Source organism: Danio rerio, chromosome 13 (genome assembly GCF_049306965.1).
Source record: "Danio rerio strain Tuebingen ecotype United States chromosome 13, GRCz12tu, whole genome shotgun sequence".
NCBI lineage: Eukaryota > Metazoa > Chordata > Actinopteri > Cypriniformes > Danionidae > Danio > Danio rerio.
The window spans coordinates 28,395,001-28,411,743 of NC_133188.1; the positions used below are offsets into that span (position 1 = coordinate 28,395,001).

Here is a 16,743-nt window from a genome sequence, read left to right on the forward strand (position 1 = left end):
TGACTTACAGCTCCACCTGCAGGACGACCCGCGCACTGCGTTTCAGACGAACTGCAAGGCAGCCAGGACTAGGGGGCAATAGAGTGCACATAATCATTCGACTCTGTTGGTAATGAGGTGCTAGGGAGACAGTAAGCACAGAGCAGCAGGTCTGAGGTCAGTTTTATAGAGTGATTCGAGATGATTAAAGTCAAAGCCGGGGTTTGTGGCCGTTCGGAAACCCCGACAGCTCCGCGTACCGAACCAAACACTTAACCAGGAGTGAAGAGGGAAAGGCATCTGAAGGCTGTCGTAAACATGGCAGGCATGAATGCTTGTAAGGAGAGCGTGGAGCGGGACCAGCCCACCGCCATCAGGCCAGCATTTAGTGCAGCAGGAAAACAGACGGCCTGGCTGGGCTCCACGGCGGCCCGCAGCTTAGCAATTAGAGACCGTCCAGCTCTGACTGCAGAACAAACAGACCTTAAAAAAGAGAGACTACCTGATTCCCTGTAACACTTGGCTACAACCCGTCTAATGCATCTCAGCAGAAAAAAAAAAGATCTATGTTCCCACCTGAGAGGGTAAAGACCAATGGAAAATCCCATAGTGGCCATAAAAGCCAATGTTGCGTTTCTGAGCTGGGCCGCGGTGTACAGTCTTGAGTTTTCCTGGCAGTCAGCTTACTGCCGCCGTAATTCACAGCACATAAATCTAAGCAGTCATAACGTACAACAGAGCCTCAGTGATGATGATGAAGATTGAGACGAAGGAGTACAAGCAAGATCCTCTCTCTCTCTCTCTCTCCATCCTCAAGAGCATCCTCAAGTGGATGCAGGGCAGAGCGTTAAGAGGTTACCGCTCGGACATCCAGCCATTAGGGGAAATCACTTAGCTGCGAAGGGATGGCTGATGGGAAACGAATCAGGCAGGAGCCAGAGTGGGAGTCGGAGCCATCAGGGACCATTGATCCTGAGATTCTGGACCTGTAGACAAACCCCCCTGCCTACTCGTCTTTAAGGTCAGGGTAAGGTCACCATCTTGACCCCTGGAACTGGATCTTGAGGTGTGGCGCTTTATACGTGCTTCTAGCCAAGGTTGGACGAGCACTGGTGCATGTCTGCCAATGGGAAGGCAAAGTTCGGACGGCTCACACAAGGATAACTTAACAGGAACATACAGTACAAGTTCGTGGTTCGTTTAGGTGTATTTATTTCCCCCCCGGAAGTGTCAAGAATGCAGTGCTGATGATTAATTGTAGCCGTCTCCTCCAACTCCAAGAGCTAAGCATCCCTGCCAATCTATTTTTCCCCTTTCTTTAATGTTGACAAAGCTTTTTGCCCCAAAACACTGCTGAGTAAATGTTCATACTGCAAGCGTGCGCGATTTGCAAACGGTTTGTCCCTCTCAAATATACTATTTTTCCACCCCCTATCCTCAGTGCACCTGCAATTTAGCTTTCGGTGCGCAACAGCTCTTTTTTCCTGCCCGCTCTCGAATAAAGAACAGCACACTCATCAAAAGCGGCTCCATCTGAGACACAGGAAACCGTCAGACTCAGCTCTCTCAGGGGGGAGGCTGATCGCCCGCGGCTGCACACCGTTAGGACAATCCACAAAACAAAAGGACGCAGATCACAGTCGGCGTGTTCAGCGTTTGTCTTGCTTATTCATGAACTCAAATCTCAATAACTGTTTCAGCATATACAAATGACTCCATTCAAGAATTTGAAAACAAATAACTTCAGTCAAGCTTGGCCTTTCAGCCTGGGAAGCAGCTCAATTGTCCGTCCCCTGCTAAACAAAACTAATCTGAAATCGGATAAGGTTTCCTGTTGTGCACTGGCAAAAGCCTCCCTGCGGCATGATGCTGTCTTAAGCTATTAAAATGCCTGAGCGTATGGCTCCACCTGCTGGCTGACGTAGCTACTGCATCTGCTGAGACGATGCCATTATAAACACCCAGAAGTGTTACAAGACCAGAGGCAGCTGTACATTACGATAATAGATTCTGGCACACAACGCACCTCTTAAAACAGATATGACTTTTATTTAAATCACATAGCAACACTGAGGAGTTATAAAGGTATTTTTGAGCACAGATGTTTGTGACTTTACAGGTAAAGCAAAAAAAAAAAAAGTTAAGAAATTAAATGTCTTTAAAAAGGAATATAGAAAATAAATTAAACTATAAAGACAGTCTATGTTTGTCACAAGATGGCAGTGTTGTGCAAGTATGAGTTTAAACCCTTGGGTTTGTGCAGGGGTCAACTGTTTTTCTGGTTAACAGCTCTGTTAGCCTCTGCTGGTAGATTTGGAAACTACAATCTGTTTCTTGGAAAAGGTTTTTGAAAATGTCTATTATGGGCATTTAATATGTTGTGCATTTATTTATTTAAAGTCCATTAATGAAAGCTAAAGTTAGTGACACTTTAGAAAATACCTGAAACTGTTTCATAAATCAAGTGGCATCGGAAAACAACTAATGTTACAGAAATCAGAAGTCTAAGCAACATTTTTAATCGCTTTAAACAAGTTTTAGATGCAAAAGTGTAAAAAGTTAGTCACAAAGCAAAAGTGTGAAAGCTGGCCACAAAGCCCTGACACATTTTATTTTGAGACACTGACAATAACTTAGCATGTAGCATGTAACAAGTAACTAATGTATTATTAGCAGAGTATCAATTACATTGTTAGGAAAATGGGGGGTGGGGGGGGGGGGGGCAGAATAAGCTGACAAGTATTTGCTAATTAACATAGTCAATTAATGAATGTTGGATAAGCATTAGGAATGGGCTTTAATGAGCTTAAAATGATATCAAGGTATAATTTTCACAAGGATTTATATGTATCCACTGAGAGACAAAAAAGGCAAGTATCTTTAAAGAACACTTTCAGTTTTTTTTTTTTTTACACACTTCACGCTTTGCTTTCACTGCTTGAGGATAAGAATGATGGAAACAAATAAATGGATCAAACATGGAGAATAAACAAATACTTGTGGTAATATCTGGATTATTCGTGTTATCCTGGGTATTCTATAAGCATTAAAGTATATAGTGCAATGCTAATTGACCTAGCCTTTATTACATAAAATTCACAGCATGATTTAATTTCTTTTTATTCTGTGATATTAACGTTTATTTAACTTTTTATCAATTAACAGGCTAATTGTAGCTTTTATTGTTATTACAATAAGACAATTCTTTTTTTTTATTGTGGAGTTAATTTATACAACAAACAATAATATATCGGCGATCCCTAAAAAGCTCAATAAAGCGTTTGCATATATTAGGCAGACATCTTAAGACTATTCGACCCAGTCAACTTAGACAGCACTTAATGAACTTAAACTATGCTTTACATTTTTCTGATGAGTCCAGCGGTATTCAGGTACAGAAACTGAAAAATGAAATGTAAAATAACACTGCGTGGTCTGAGTTTACAGTATAAATGAAATACAACTAATCTTTAAGCAACAAACATAATCATTTCTTGCTCCTGAATAATTTAAAGCTCATTCAGAAGTTACAGTAAGAAGCCTTAAAACATGCAAATAATCAATTTTCACTCTATTACAGATACATTTTATAACTGATCCACAACTGACATGTTCTGAACTGTGGTGACTGACTGGCCAACTATAATCCCGACTCAACACCACATGTGATGCAACTATTGTAGAAGTTTACAGTGCAATGAAATGCTGTGGCCTTCCTTAGTAATGAATGCTTCTGCATGACCGTATTCTAGATCCTTTAACTCCACCAAAACATAATTACCACAACAACCTGTCAACAAACAGTATTTAGAGTTTAATGCAGAAAATATTTTGTTTTTATATTCACTTAGCTACAAACAACTATATTTTTTTACTAATCAAAATTATTACGAAAGTTACTTACAGTATATTCAACAGAATGTTTAAAGGGCAGCGTCAAAACAAAGTTCATTTTTTTGGATACCAGAATAATCATCAACTTCCTTTCACACAAAACCACCTGCAGATAAAACAGGGTCTTCTTTTACACTTCTGATATATTGTTTCATTAAACAAAACTAGACAGGTGGAAAATTCAGTAAATGTACACTGTAAAAATGGCCTTAATTTCAGCTGTAAAAAAACTGCAAAAATGTTAACAGTAAAAATCTGTATCCTCATTATTTATTATGTTTCCCTAATATATGTATATATATTAGTCGAATAATAAGAAATCAGTATATGAAATTTGCATACTGTGAGACAATCAGAACAGAACACAAAGCAGATTGTTGTGTGACTCACAGGGCACGCCTGCATCATTTGCATGTACCATACCCGTCAACCCTCCCCCCTTTCCCAAGATTCTCCCATATTTTACAATTCTATCCCACTATCATCCTGTAAATGTATTTTCCTGTATTTCCATTTTTATGAAGGGTGGCAATAAATATCAAATAGCCAATACTCACTATACGCAAGCCATACCACTGAACCACCAGGTGATTCCCCTTGCCCTTAAATGTGAATCTGGTCTGTGCTTTAATTTATTTAGGCATGAAAACACATTGAAATAAATGTAAAAATGTCAGGATTACCTTCCTTTCCATTACAGGGGCCGTTGCCCCTCCTATGTAAACCTCCAAATAAACCTCCACCCATTAAGCTAAACATCTAACTAGGCATATCTTAGTCGTCTACCATGTTTGTTAAAATTCATAGTTTTATTTTTATTTTTTGACGAATTAGGTATTATTTTCTTGCCCTTGTTTACTGTACATCATGCTGTAATTGCGTGTGTGAGCTGCACTCAGAGCCGAGCTCATTACTATTCATAAACATTCCAAATATGGTCAATATGAAACTTTTGATTCTATAGGGGCATTTTATGGAGTAATGAACGAGCATTTAAAATCATTTCTGTTTTTACTTACCTAAGCCATATACCTACATTGTATATATCATAAAACAATTTAACTTATTGAACCAATGGAGTATACAACACCTTTATATTTTATGTGCGTTACCATCAGGTGTTTAGTAGTTTTGTAAATGACCTTCTATATAGTGTTATGCTTCTCTGCTTGCAGAGATGCTGTTTGTGATGTTCATCATATGACTTTCTCATCACCACATGATCATGGTTGTGTTTTTGTCTCTGGTACAAAGGTGTAACGCTGCGGCCCTCCAGCAACTAAATTTGACACCTGTGGTGTAGTTGATAGTCCTTTAAAAAGAGGTGTACAACACTATAAATTAATTATATATGGTCGGGCAACCACAGTTGATTTTTGTTTTACCACAAATTTTATGGATATTGTTTTACAAGTGTACATTACACAATAGATACAAAAAAATGGTCTGGAGATAAGTAACACTATCTGTGTTCTGCTGTCTCCAGGTCTTATAAATACCACAGGCAATGACGAATCCCAACTGATGCCCGGACAGTTCAAAACAAAATGCCAGGGCACTCGAGCACTGTTCTTTTCAAAATGCCTCGAATTGTAAATGTTAAACATCTGTAATGGCATCTTGTAAGATTTATTTGATCCACTTGTTCAACTAAAATATTTTTTTCTTATTTGTTAAAACACAATATTATATTCCATAATTCTAGCTGACGCAAATAAGACAATAATTAACTCATTTAATATAATATCTTTCTTATTTTCATTTAAAAAAAATATTTTTATATCAAAATATAACCTTAATATTTATTTTAAATAAACTGACTTCTCACTATTTAAGTTTTATACTTTAACTATTGCAAATATTTTTTATTACATTTGTGATAATAAATTGTTTATTATTGGCTATTATAAATAAAACAATAAAAGCAAAGAACATTATAATACATATTTTTATATTTTGCATAAACAGAATTTTAAAATAGTGAAAGTTACAGTTAACTGTAGGTAATGCAACGTAAAGAATAAAATAAGGATATTCATTTGGAGTTCTACACTAACATTATAATAAAACAAATCAATCTAAAATAAAAACTAATTGTACAAAACTAATTTAATATCAACCAATGTCAACAAAATATTCATTTAAAAGGATATGATAAACCACACATCTCTAACACCCCCCAAGTACAAACAATGACTACACTATTGATCTCTGTGACAAAAATAATTTTAAAATAAAATATTAAAAAACATGAAAAATAAATTAAAATAATTAAATACACACACAAATCAGACAGATGGCTTGAGATTAGATCAAATGTACTTTAAATGCATAGCTGCATTATTTATATAAATGTCACGTTTAATGAAGACGTCTGGCAACTCTTCCTGTTGCTCGCTCACTGTTTGCCTTCATGTCAGGCCAAAACCTCTGATAAAGACATTAAAAGAGAACAGAGCAAGAAAAGATCCAGAACGGCAGGATCCCCAAATCAGACTCCTTCAACTTCAAGTAGTCATAAATACATTAAATACAAAGCAGCACCCAAATTAAAAAGACATACACATGAACAGAAGTAGCTCAAATAACCCAACACAATGACTCGACTGTGAAAGAAGTGACATTCAGAACCACCACATCAAAAAGATGCTTTAAATCAAATGCTTTAGAGGTTTAAATAAGCCTTTGCGACACTTAAAACAGATTACAGGCCTCGTCTAACTATTGTGTTTTCCTGAGTAGGCCCGGCCATTTTTTAAGTGTTGGAATTCTTTAAACACAGTAGGGTGTAGGGGGGTCCTTGCTTTTTTTCTCAGTGGTTAGCCACATTCATTTCTCCTCAGACAAAGCTAATGAAGAAAGGCCCACAGTTTAGATACAATAGTCAGAAAAGAGACCTTCATTTCCCACCAGAACCATCCTAAGCAACCTAGAAATCAGCAATATTTCACAACCAAATCAAACATTTAGCATGCAGTTAGCATTGTAGCTAGTTTAGGACAGAAGTTAATGCAGGAGATGGTCCTTGGCAAATTGAATGGGTGTCAGTGTCGCAAAGGTATCCATGTGTATGAACCACAACCTAATGATTTACAGACAATGTTATGTTGTTTCCAGTGTGATGAACAGGCCCTCTCGTAATCATGTGTTTTACATCGTACATGCTGTGGTGATCTACACACAGAGAGAGAGGAAGCACAGCTGAGTAAACCAATGGAGTGCAAAAGGTCTCTGTCTGATCCGTGTCTTTCAGCTCAATCTCGACTTAAACACACTATAATCTGTGAATCTAAACAAAAACAGCCCTGCCGCAACCTTTGGAAAGAATTTCTGAGAAGAGTTTGTTATGGTCATCTGATCTGGAAAGCCAAACATGGCCGTATAGTGGTTATGAACACACAAGGGGGAAAACTTTAACAAAACTATTTGATTAATCATGATCTTTATGTTTCACAATTACATACATCATATTACACGCTTTTACTTAAACTGTTATCATGGATATACAGTTTATGAACAGATGGCTAATACAACTGCACTGCACTGTACCCTCTTGAAATGTTATCCTTCATTACTACATAATTGTTTTAAAGTAGGTTTAAATAAATTATTTTAGATGGCATTTTGGTAACACTTTGAACAGTTTCATTAAAAAAATTAACAACTTTTTTACTGTTGATGCTGATTTATACACAACAAAAAAAAAATTAAGTTTATTCATAAACAATTAATGTAAATTAAAAAAACAGGTTGGCAGATGATGGCTTAACAGGATAGTTTATCCAAAAAAGGAAAATTTACTCACCCTCAGTCAAGTGGTTATAAACCTTCATGAGTTTCTTTCTTCTACTGAAAACTAAAGAAAATATTTTAAAGAAAGCTAAAAACCTAAAACCATTGACTTGAAATTCAATACTAAAGTCAATGTTTATGGTTTTCCAACATCTTTCAAAATATCTTCTATTGTGCTCAACGGGGTTTAAACAGGTCAAACAGCCTTGACAAATGAAGGGTTAAGTACTATGCTATCATGCAGGACTTGACATGAAATTTTTTGAACACCCGCCACTGTGGCTAGTAGTTTTCCAACATTACTATCCACCCACCATTTTCACTAGTCACAATTCTGTTGTTGGGAAAATATATTTTATATGCATAAAATTTGACTTTGGCCAGCTAAAATTACTTAATTTAGATTTTGTGTTATGTCCACATGCATCCTCATACATTTCACTTTTTGTGTTGTGCATGACCTTGCTCAATGAGCATGAGCAAATGGGTTGTGGTAGTTTCATAGAGTCACATTGTAATTAGTTTATATTTCACATGACTTTTCAGGGCTAAACACAAAGGATTTACCAACTTTTTCACTAGCACCAACAACAATAAAATTTAAAAAATAATAATAATTCTTAGCCTAAGCCTTAGCCCGAGTGTCGCTTTTTTGTCCAGTCTATTTAAAAGAGAATCGATCAGACCGTTTACAGGCACGGATGTTTCGCGCAAGGAACTGTTTCTTTTTGAAACACTTGCCTGTATCACATCACCTAAAATCAGTCTAGACATTGAAGTCTTCATCTATGCATCAGGATCGCCTGTCTCTCACCACGCGTGTGATCATCTTCTCATTTGGTATTCACCTGCTTATTTGCTCACGCGAACGAAGTTACTATTGTTATCTCTAATGCTGACCCTTTATTGGGCAATATTTTTGTCGAACTCTGCTTTTTAAGAAAACTTCAATTTAAAATGTATCTTTAACCAGCCAAAGTGGCTAGTGAGAGTGACTGTCTAACCCGCCACAACTGAAATCTACCCAAATCTGGCAGGTTGCGGGTGTTAATGTCAAGCCCTGCCATCGTGAAAGCCTAAAGTAAACAAGCTTAAAGTAGTTGAAAAATTGTTGTTTGTGAACCTGCTAAGTGGTTGCTAAAGCCTGGTTTATACTTCTGCGCCAAGTGATCGGCGTGACCCACAGCACATGCAACACCCGTAGCCGTAATTTCATACTTCTGCGCGCTGTTTCTGTTGCTCTGCAATACACTTTTAAAACGCTAGTTGGCAGTGAGGAGTTTATGTTCCTCAGTGTCGAGTTTCTTCGCTGGTGTTTTTTTTTTTTTTTCTGAATGCTTCCTTATTTTACAAGTGGTTCAAACTCACTTATTTTGAGGCAGAACCAGTGGACGTGCAACAACTTTAACCATGAGCTAAACACAAAACAAAACTTTTCATCTGGAGCTCCTTCACGGGACTTGACACTTGTAAACAGACGCTCCAACGGACTTGCATGTCTCTCGGTCCCCCCCACACTCGTCAGCGCTTCCAAGATGACCAATCACAGAGCTTGCGCTACGCACTGTTGCGTGGTGTAGCTACATTTTTTAAAGGGCTCGTGTCAGCGACGAAGACGGCCACAGCGAGGGCTATGCATTCACGCGCGGGCTGAGCCGTAGCATACGCGTGCACTTGACACAGAAGTATAAATCAGTCTTGAGGCATTTAAGGTGGCTGCTAGATTATTATGAGTGGTTGCTAGACAGATGCTAGGCCATTTCGAATGATTGCAAAGGTGTTGCATGGTTGTTTTCTGTTCTGGGTGTTTTTTTTTTAATTGCTTTAAATTCTTTAGGGTTGTAACGGATCACTGTTGATCCATGATCCGTATGGGTCACAACCCACAGTTCAGAATACACGTGACCTACAGATTAATAACTTTTTGAACATGTAGGTTAATCCAACATTTATAACAATTGCTGAGAGATTGCCTCCCACGTCATTCAAATCACATGTTTCAAAGCATTTTGGCTTCCTTGTAAAATATAATGATAACGGAAAAAGCTGTGGTGGGACATACCTAAATGCTTTCTTAGATTATTAAAGGTGTTTTCTCTCACTGCTTGTTTAGCCTGCATTAACTCATTCAGTATAAAGCTGCACAATTAACAATAAAAGAATGGGATCTCAATTCAAACCCGCGCAATATGAATGATTATTGGTAATGATTTGCATACGTTTATCAATTCTTCGAAGCGCTGCATACAAATCAGTGTTTTATCAAGATTCAGTTTTTACACTTTTTCAGTTAGTTTCAAACAGTCATGTAACAGATATAAACACTGATACAAACACTGATGTTTATGTTAAAGATTAAAATGACTGTGTAATGGAACTTGAGGCTGGTGAATCCTGTAGCAATTACATTGTATAACCAACAGATGGTGACAAACAACAATCAAAATTATGTCACTGAATATGTTTTCAAAAATGATCCACCTGTAATGAAACATGAGTTTGTTTGTGTGAATTGTTGAATCATTAACTGAAAATAAATAAGATCTGTTGTACAAGATGATAGATTTCTATATTTAGCATTATCAGAAACAGTAGCAAAGATCATTCTTCGTATTAAATATTTTCTTTTTTTTCAGCTGCTTTTTTCTTGATTTTTATTTTTATTAAATTACAGATTTCAATTTTTGTTTGTTTAAACCAAACTTTTTTTGCGGTATATTTTTGTATAAATGGAAAGCAAATGACAATGTCTCCTCCCTTTTTTGCTTATCCGAAAAATGGTCCAACCCATAACTCAAAAATCGTAGTGTGATCCGAACTGTGAGATTTGAAATCCGTTACACCACTAGTATTTTTGGTGGTTATTAGGCAATTGATGAGGTACTCTGGGTAGTTGCTCCGAGGTTGCTATGGTATAACGAGTGGTTGCCAGGCAATACTTTTTACAGCATAAAATGCTATTGCTAATTGTAGCTAAAGGGATAACTCACCCAAAAATGTCAAATTAATTTACTCTCTCAAACATTTTTTTAACATATACGACTTTCTTTCCTCTGTTGAAGAGAAAAGAAGATATTTTAAAGAATGATGGTTGCTGGAACGCATCGTTTTCAATAGTATAAAAAAATTACTATGGAGTTCATAAGGTCGCAGCAACCAGCATTATTCAAAAGATCTTCTTTTGTGTTTGACAGACGAAAGAAAGTCCATTAAGTTTTTAACAAAAAGCGAAGGGTGAGTAAATGATGACAGCATTTCCATTTAAGGGTGAACCATCCCAAATGCACACTCCAAAACACATTTGTAACATTTCTAAACATTTAAAACAAAAAAAAAAACTTTCACAAGAAAAAAGGTTTGTTTTATAACATTAAATACTTCATAAATAGTTACTACAACACAGCCTTTCGGGATAACTAAAGTCTTTGCTACATACACTTGCTGGGATCTGATTTTCTCAGGGAAAGCTAGGCTTTAGGTGAGTTAATGAAATTTTAATTCTCAAATTTCTATTTTCTGTACAAGTATTCAATAAAGTCTTCCAGGTATCACAAACTCACTTGCTCATTTAATTTATTACCCCATTTAAACTCCATTTATAACTAGCAAGCTGTGAAAATTCATAAAAAGTATTTCTACTTTTGCGTACAGCCAAACCTCAATTACATTCTCTACTTTGCAACATAACATCAACAATTTCCAAACTAAGATGTTTAAGGAGGAGTATAAACTTGGCAAAAGTTTCTAAGAAAACAAAGTTAAATATGAACCAAATTATCCACAATTACATGGAGTAAACAATACATCCCTGTTCTATTTTCAGTTGACTCCTAAGCCCATTTCCAAATTGCAGCAGCAGACTGTACAGAATGTTGAGTAAGAGCACTCTAAGCTTACTCTAGCCACTAAGAAACAGATTTGTGTGCAGATGCTATGTGAATTGTGCTAAAGCAGCTTTTTATGATGCAACTATAACAACAAGATCCTCAGGATGACTACTGCAAGCTTTCCCTTATGCTGAAACACCCCCTCTCTCACTATCACACAATGAATCACGGTCTATCTCTGAGGGTCTAATCATTATGGGATTCACTGCTGAGACCAAAGAGTACAATTTGCCACTATCAAATAGCAGTTCTCACACATGATTAGATCAAGAGAAATAGGATCAGATGAATTCAGCCAACTGAACAAAATTTAGAGTTGTCAGTATCCTATTAATGCGCTAAACATCCGTCTAATCTCTGCATAAAAGAGGATCAATCTTTTAGATCAGATGCTAATCGACGTAGAGCAACATCAATACACAGGATGGCAAAAAAAAACTACAATGGAGATTCAGTACAAACACTTCCTTCCCGAGGAGATCCCACATCCTCTAAAACGAGAATGAAGTGAAAATGCTTTGCTGGCATACAGGCATGTGAAGCAAATCATTTTACACATGCACGTTTTACCAAGGAATTACACAAAGGAAGACATTTACACCAGAAGCCAAAATGAGAGCTACTCTAATGAACTAATTAATCTGAACTGCCCAGTACCAAACACAAAACCTAATTTGAACAATATAAATTGACATTAAACCACATCACACTGAACTAAAAAGGTAAACAAATTTAAACACACTAAATAGTTTTTAAAAAGTGGTTCAAACTAAATAAGATTTGTGAACACTGATTGTCATGCAGTTTCAGAGTCAGATCAGTCTCATAAACAATACTTTTACAAAGTACAATTCCTGCATGCACATAAAAATTCACCATTACAAAATTTAATTTGTAAATTCAAAACACAATTTATGAATACAACTACAATTTGTGAATTCATAAATATTTTTACCAAATGAATTGGTTTTGTGTACATTATGAATTGCTTTGAATTAACAAATTGGACTTTAGTATTTTAGAACTGTGTTTTGAATCTACGAATTTTATTTATGTATTTACGAATCATATTTTTAATTTACGACTTGGATTTGTGTATTTACGAATCGTATTTTGCATTTACAAATTAGATTTGTGTATTTTAGAATCGTGTTTTAAATTTACAAATTTGATTCATACATTAACGAATTGTGTTTTTAATTTACGAATTGGATTTGTGTATTTACGAATCGTATTTTGCATTTACAAATTAGATTTGTGTATTTTAGAATTGTGTTTTGAATTTACCAATTTGATTCATACATTATCGAATTGTGTTTTGAATTTACAAATTGGATTTGTGTATTTTTGAAACGTGTTTTAAATTTACAGATTAAAGGTGCAGTAGGTGATCTGCCAAAATGCTAATCGGTTAGCATATTAGCTTCGAAAGGCAAGGAAGGGACTGTGTTTCAAAGCCACGCCTCCCGAAATTGTGAAAACGCCCACCGCAACACGACAGCAGACAACCCACTAGTTTATGTCATTCGCCAGTTAGAAGTATACATAGTGGTTGGCCCGGTGGTGTGCAGGAATTTCACTTATTACTAAGCCACACTTACATGCTATTTCAGAGCGAATATTCAGACTAGCATGGTAAACAGTATAGGAAGCGTGTCACAGGCTGTCATTGTTCAGAAATGACCCAATGTAAATATAAAAGCAGCTTCAGCTCAGTCAAAGGTGCAGTAGATGACTGTCTTCAGAAGCATTTTTTTGTGCTGGCTGAAAGTCTCTACACAGTCTAATAGTAATGATTACAGGAAATGATCTAAATGTGTTTATATGTATTTTTATATTAGAATAGCGCTATTTACTGATGTTTTGTTATTAAACTAAATATAAATCTACATTATCGATGCTGTAAAAGGCCCTTATCAAACTGAAAATAGTCAAATCAATCTTTCACCGGGAGATTTCAGTGGCTGAACAACAGGTCTGTGCATAAAACCCATTCATAACCCAATCTACATCAGTTCTGCATGAAGCTAAAACAGTTTTAAAACAGAACATCACCTGTCCAACAGAAATACTTCAGCCGTGGGGTCGTCCTTCCTCCAGTGTGCAAAAGTAACTCCAATATTAATTCAGGAGTTTAAAAAGTTTTAATTCAGCATTTGATTTTGCAGCGACTGTGACTGTCTTGTGCGCAACGCTCATGCAGGCGGGCACGCACTAATGACGGATATGCGGCAACAGAGATGCAAACACAGATTGAGCTACTTATTGCAATTATGGGAGATGTTGGCCCGACAATATTTAATTGGATCAACATTTTTTAGCTTTATGCCTTATCCAGAATATAAAAATACATATAAACACATTTAGATCATTTACTGTAATCATTACTATTAGACTGTGAACAGACTGTCAGCCAGCACAACAAAAAATGCTGCTGAAGACAATCACCTACTGCACCTTTAAATTTGTGCATGTATGAATTGTGTTGTGAATTTACAAATTATATTTGTGTAATTAAGAATTTGTGTAGTAAATTTACAAATTTGATTCATGCATTTACGAATCATGTTTTTAATTTACAAATTAGATTTGCATATTAACAAATCGTGTTTTGAATTTACAAATTGGATTTGTGTATTTACAAACCATGTTTTGAACCTACAAATTAGAATTTGTAAACGTGAATTGAGTCGTGGACGTATGAATTATATTTTGAAAATGTATTATTTTTGGGACTGATCTGGCTCCATAGTTCCCATGCACTTTTTTGTGTGCATTAGAATTTTTTTTATATATGCATATATTATAAAGATATTTGTACTCCTTTAGTGTATAAAAAGTCAAACCAGAGCCTAAGACTGCAAATTAACCATTTGCTAGAAGCCTAATGACAAAAACAAACAGGTTAACGTCAGTAAAAGACACTTACATTTCCTTGTGTTTATCTTCTGCCAATATCTGGTCATTTGGCTTGAGCCCATACCTGTGAGAAACACAAAGAAAATGCATGTTTGTTACGATTTAATCATCAGTAGCATGTCTTAGAAAAAAGGTGTTTTAGTTTTAGAACACTAGTTTTAGTTTCTTGGACACTTTTGAATTGATTTGCATTGAGTGATATTATTGGCTCAAGATCAAAATATTAACTATACTAGGGCTGAGTGACATAGGCTTAAAAAATCAGATTTTTTTATTTTACACACACACACACACACACACACACACTCACACTCACACACACACACACACACACACACACACACACACACACACACACACACACAAAAAGATTTATGATTAAAGTCATTTAAAGATCAAATTTCAGAAGCTCTAATTATAATTGCATAAAAGAGTTTTATAATAATATAAATTACACCATTTTAAAAAATACAGTGAAAATAAACTCATAATGATTAATTAAAAGGACCTTTTTTAAGATGATTATATTTCAATGAACATGCATTCTATTCTTTTTTATATCAGTTATATCAGTTCATATAAATGACTCTCATTAGGCTAATGGGTTGCATTTTACTGCCTTGTATCTGGTAGATCAGTCTAGAGCAAGTTTCCTCAGTGTTGATATTTACAGTAATGAACGTATTTATGGCTGGGTCACTTCATTTATCCGGAAACAGCAATGCCGTATTCCAACATTAGATCAGTATCAGTTACTTTCAAATGCACATCTTCTCCATTAATTGTCTTATCCATTACTTCTCACTGTGAGAAATACAAGGTGTGGTGCGCAGTTTCAAATTCGTATGTGAATGTGTGACCGAGAGCCTGCAGAATTATGCCGTTTTTTGGCATGTTTTTGCGTCCATGTTGTTTTTCATTTCATTTCAGAGTTCTTCACTGCTCATTGTCATGTTGTTTGTTTGTGTGTTTCTATCGCAAAATACGGAAGCCCAATGGTGAGAGTCACGTTATATAGGGTGAAAACTGTTTTTCATTCAAACAAATCGATGTAACCTCATATTCGAGTTAATCGATAAAATCGATTTATTTCCCAACCCTTAACCTATACTCGAAAAAATAACCGTATAAAATACTGTTAAAAACTGTTAATTGGATACTAGTAAGTTTCTTAACTGTGCAGTGATAACCATAAATTGACTTTCCTAAAAAAAACCTGCAGGACACTTAAACAGATGGTTTAACCAAAAACAAATATTCCGTCATTATTTACTCAACCTTCACTTGTTCCAAACCTGTTTGACATTCCTTCTTCTGTTTAACAAAAAAGAAAATATTTTCAAGAAACTGAAAACCTGTCACCATTGACTTCTATAATATTTGTTTTTCCCGCTATGGAAGTCAATGCTTACAGGTTTCCAGCTTTCTTCAAAATATTTTTTAGTGTTCAGCAGAAGAAAGAAAGTCATACAGGTTTGCAACCACTTGAGGAGCTAAATAATAAGTACATGTTCATTTTTGGGCAAATTTTCTCTTTAACATTTGAGCTTTTAAATGTTTTTCTTTTTATCTTATTGAATTAATTAATATCTATTGCACTGCCTTTTCCTACAAATTTGTAGTTTGGTTATCAACACTTTTAAATCTAAAGCAAATTATACAAAACAAAAATAGTAAACTTTGCAAAAACAATGCTCTTTTTCTGTTTCCAACCCTGTTCCTGGCACACCAATAGTACATATTTTGGATGTCTGAGAAATTAATTTTAGGTTTTGGATTCTCTTATTATGTTCTGATGAGTTGATTTAAGTGTTTGATTAGGGAGAGGTTGAAAATGTGTACTGTTGGTGTGCCTTCAAGAACAGGGTTGGAAAACACGACTCTATACTTGGTTAAATGCATAGTCCCTGCATGCCTTACTGTAACTGCTCACAAAAAAAAATAGTTAAGTCTTTAAATTTACTTTCAAACAAATATTACAACCCGCCCACTCCTGAGAGAAAAATAAGCACATGTGACATCTCAATTCAATAAGAAGGCTATAGGTAAAGGCCTTAGGCTTAACCTAAAATAAAGCTCCTTTCATTGAGCCATAATCGCCTCATCAACTTAAAATGCTGTTAAAAGTGAGACCATTTATTTGCATTTTTAAAACTGAACTCTGTGCCCGATTCCACCAAAATCAGAATTTTGGTCAATTAGAAGTCATTTAATGTAGAGTAACATGCACTTGGTGTTAATTTAAAAAAAGGAAACAATCACTCAAGTCAAC

General features: G+C 35.7%; 1 protein-coding gene across 6 annotated transcripts in view; it reads right to left on the reverse strand.

Annotated features, from left to right (window-relative positions):
- adka (adenosine kinase a) overlaps positions 1-16,743 on the reverse strand; it is a 282,153-nt gene that overhangs the window by 260,152 nt on the left and 5,258 nt on the right. For all 6 annotated transcript variants that reach the window (XR_012388462.1, XR_012388464.1, XR_012388465.1 and 3 more), the window contains exon 3: positions 14,482-14,535. Coding sequence is in view for 2 of the 6 variants with exons in the window: in NM_212791.2 (NP_997956.1) it covers positions 14,482-14,535 (54 nt within the window). In the remaining 4 variants the exon portion in view is untranslated. The remainder of the gene's footprint in view (positions 1-14,481; positions 14,536-16,743) is intronic.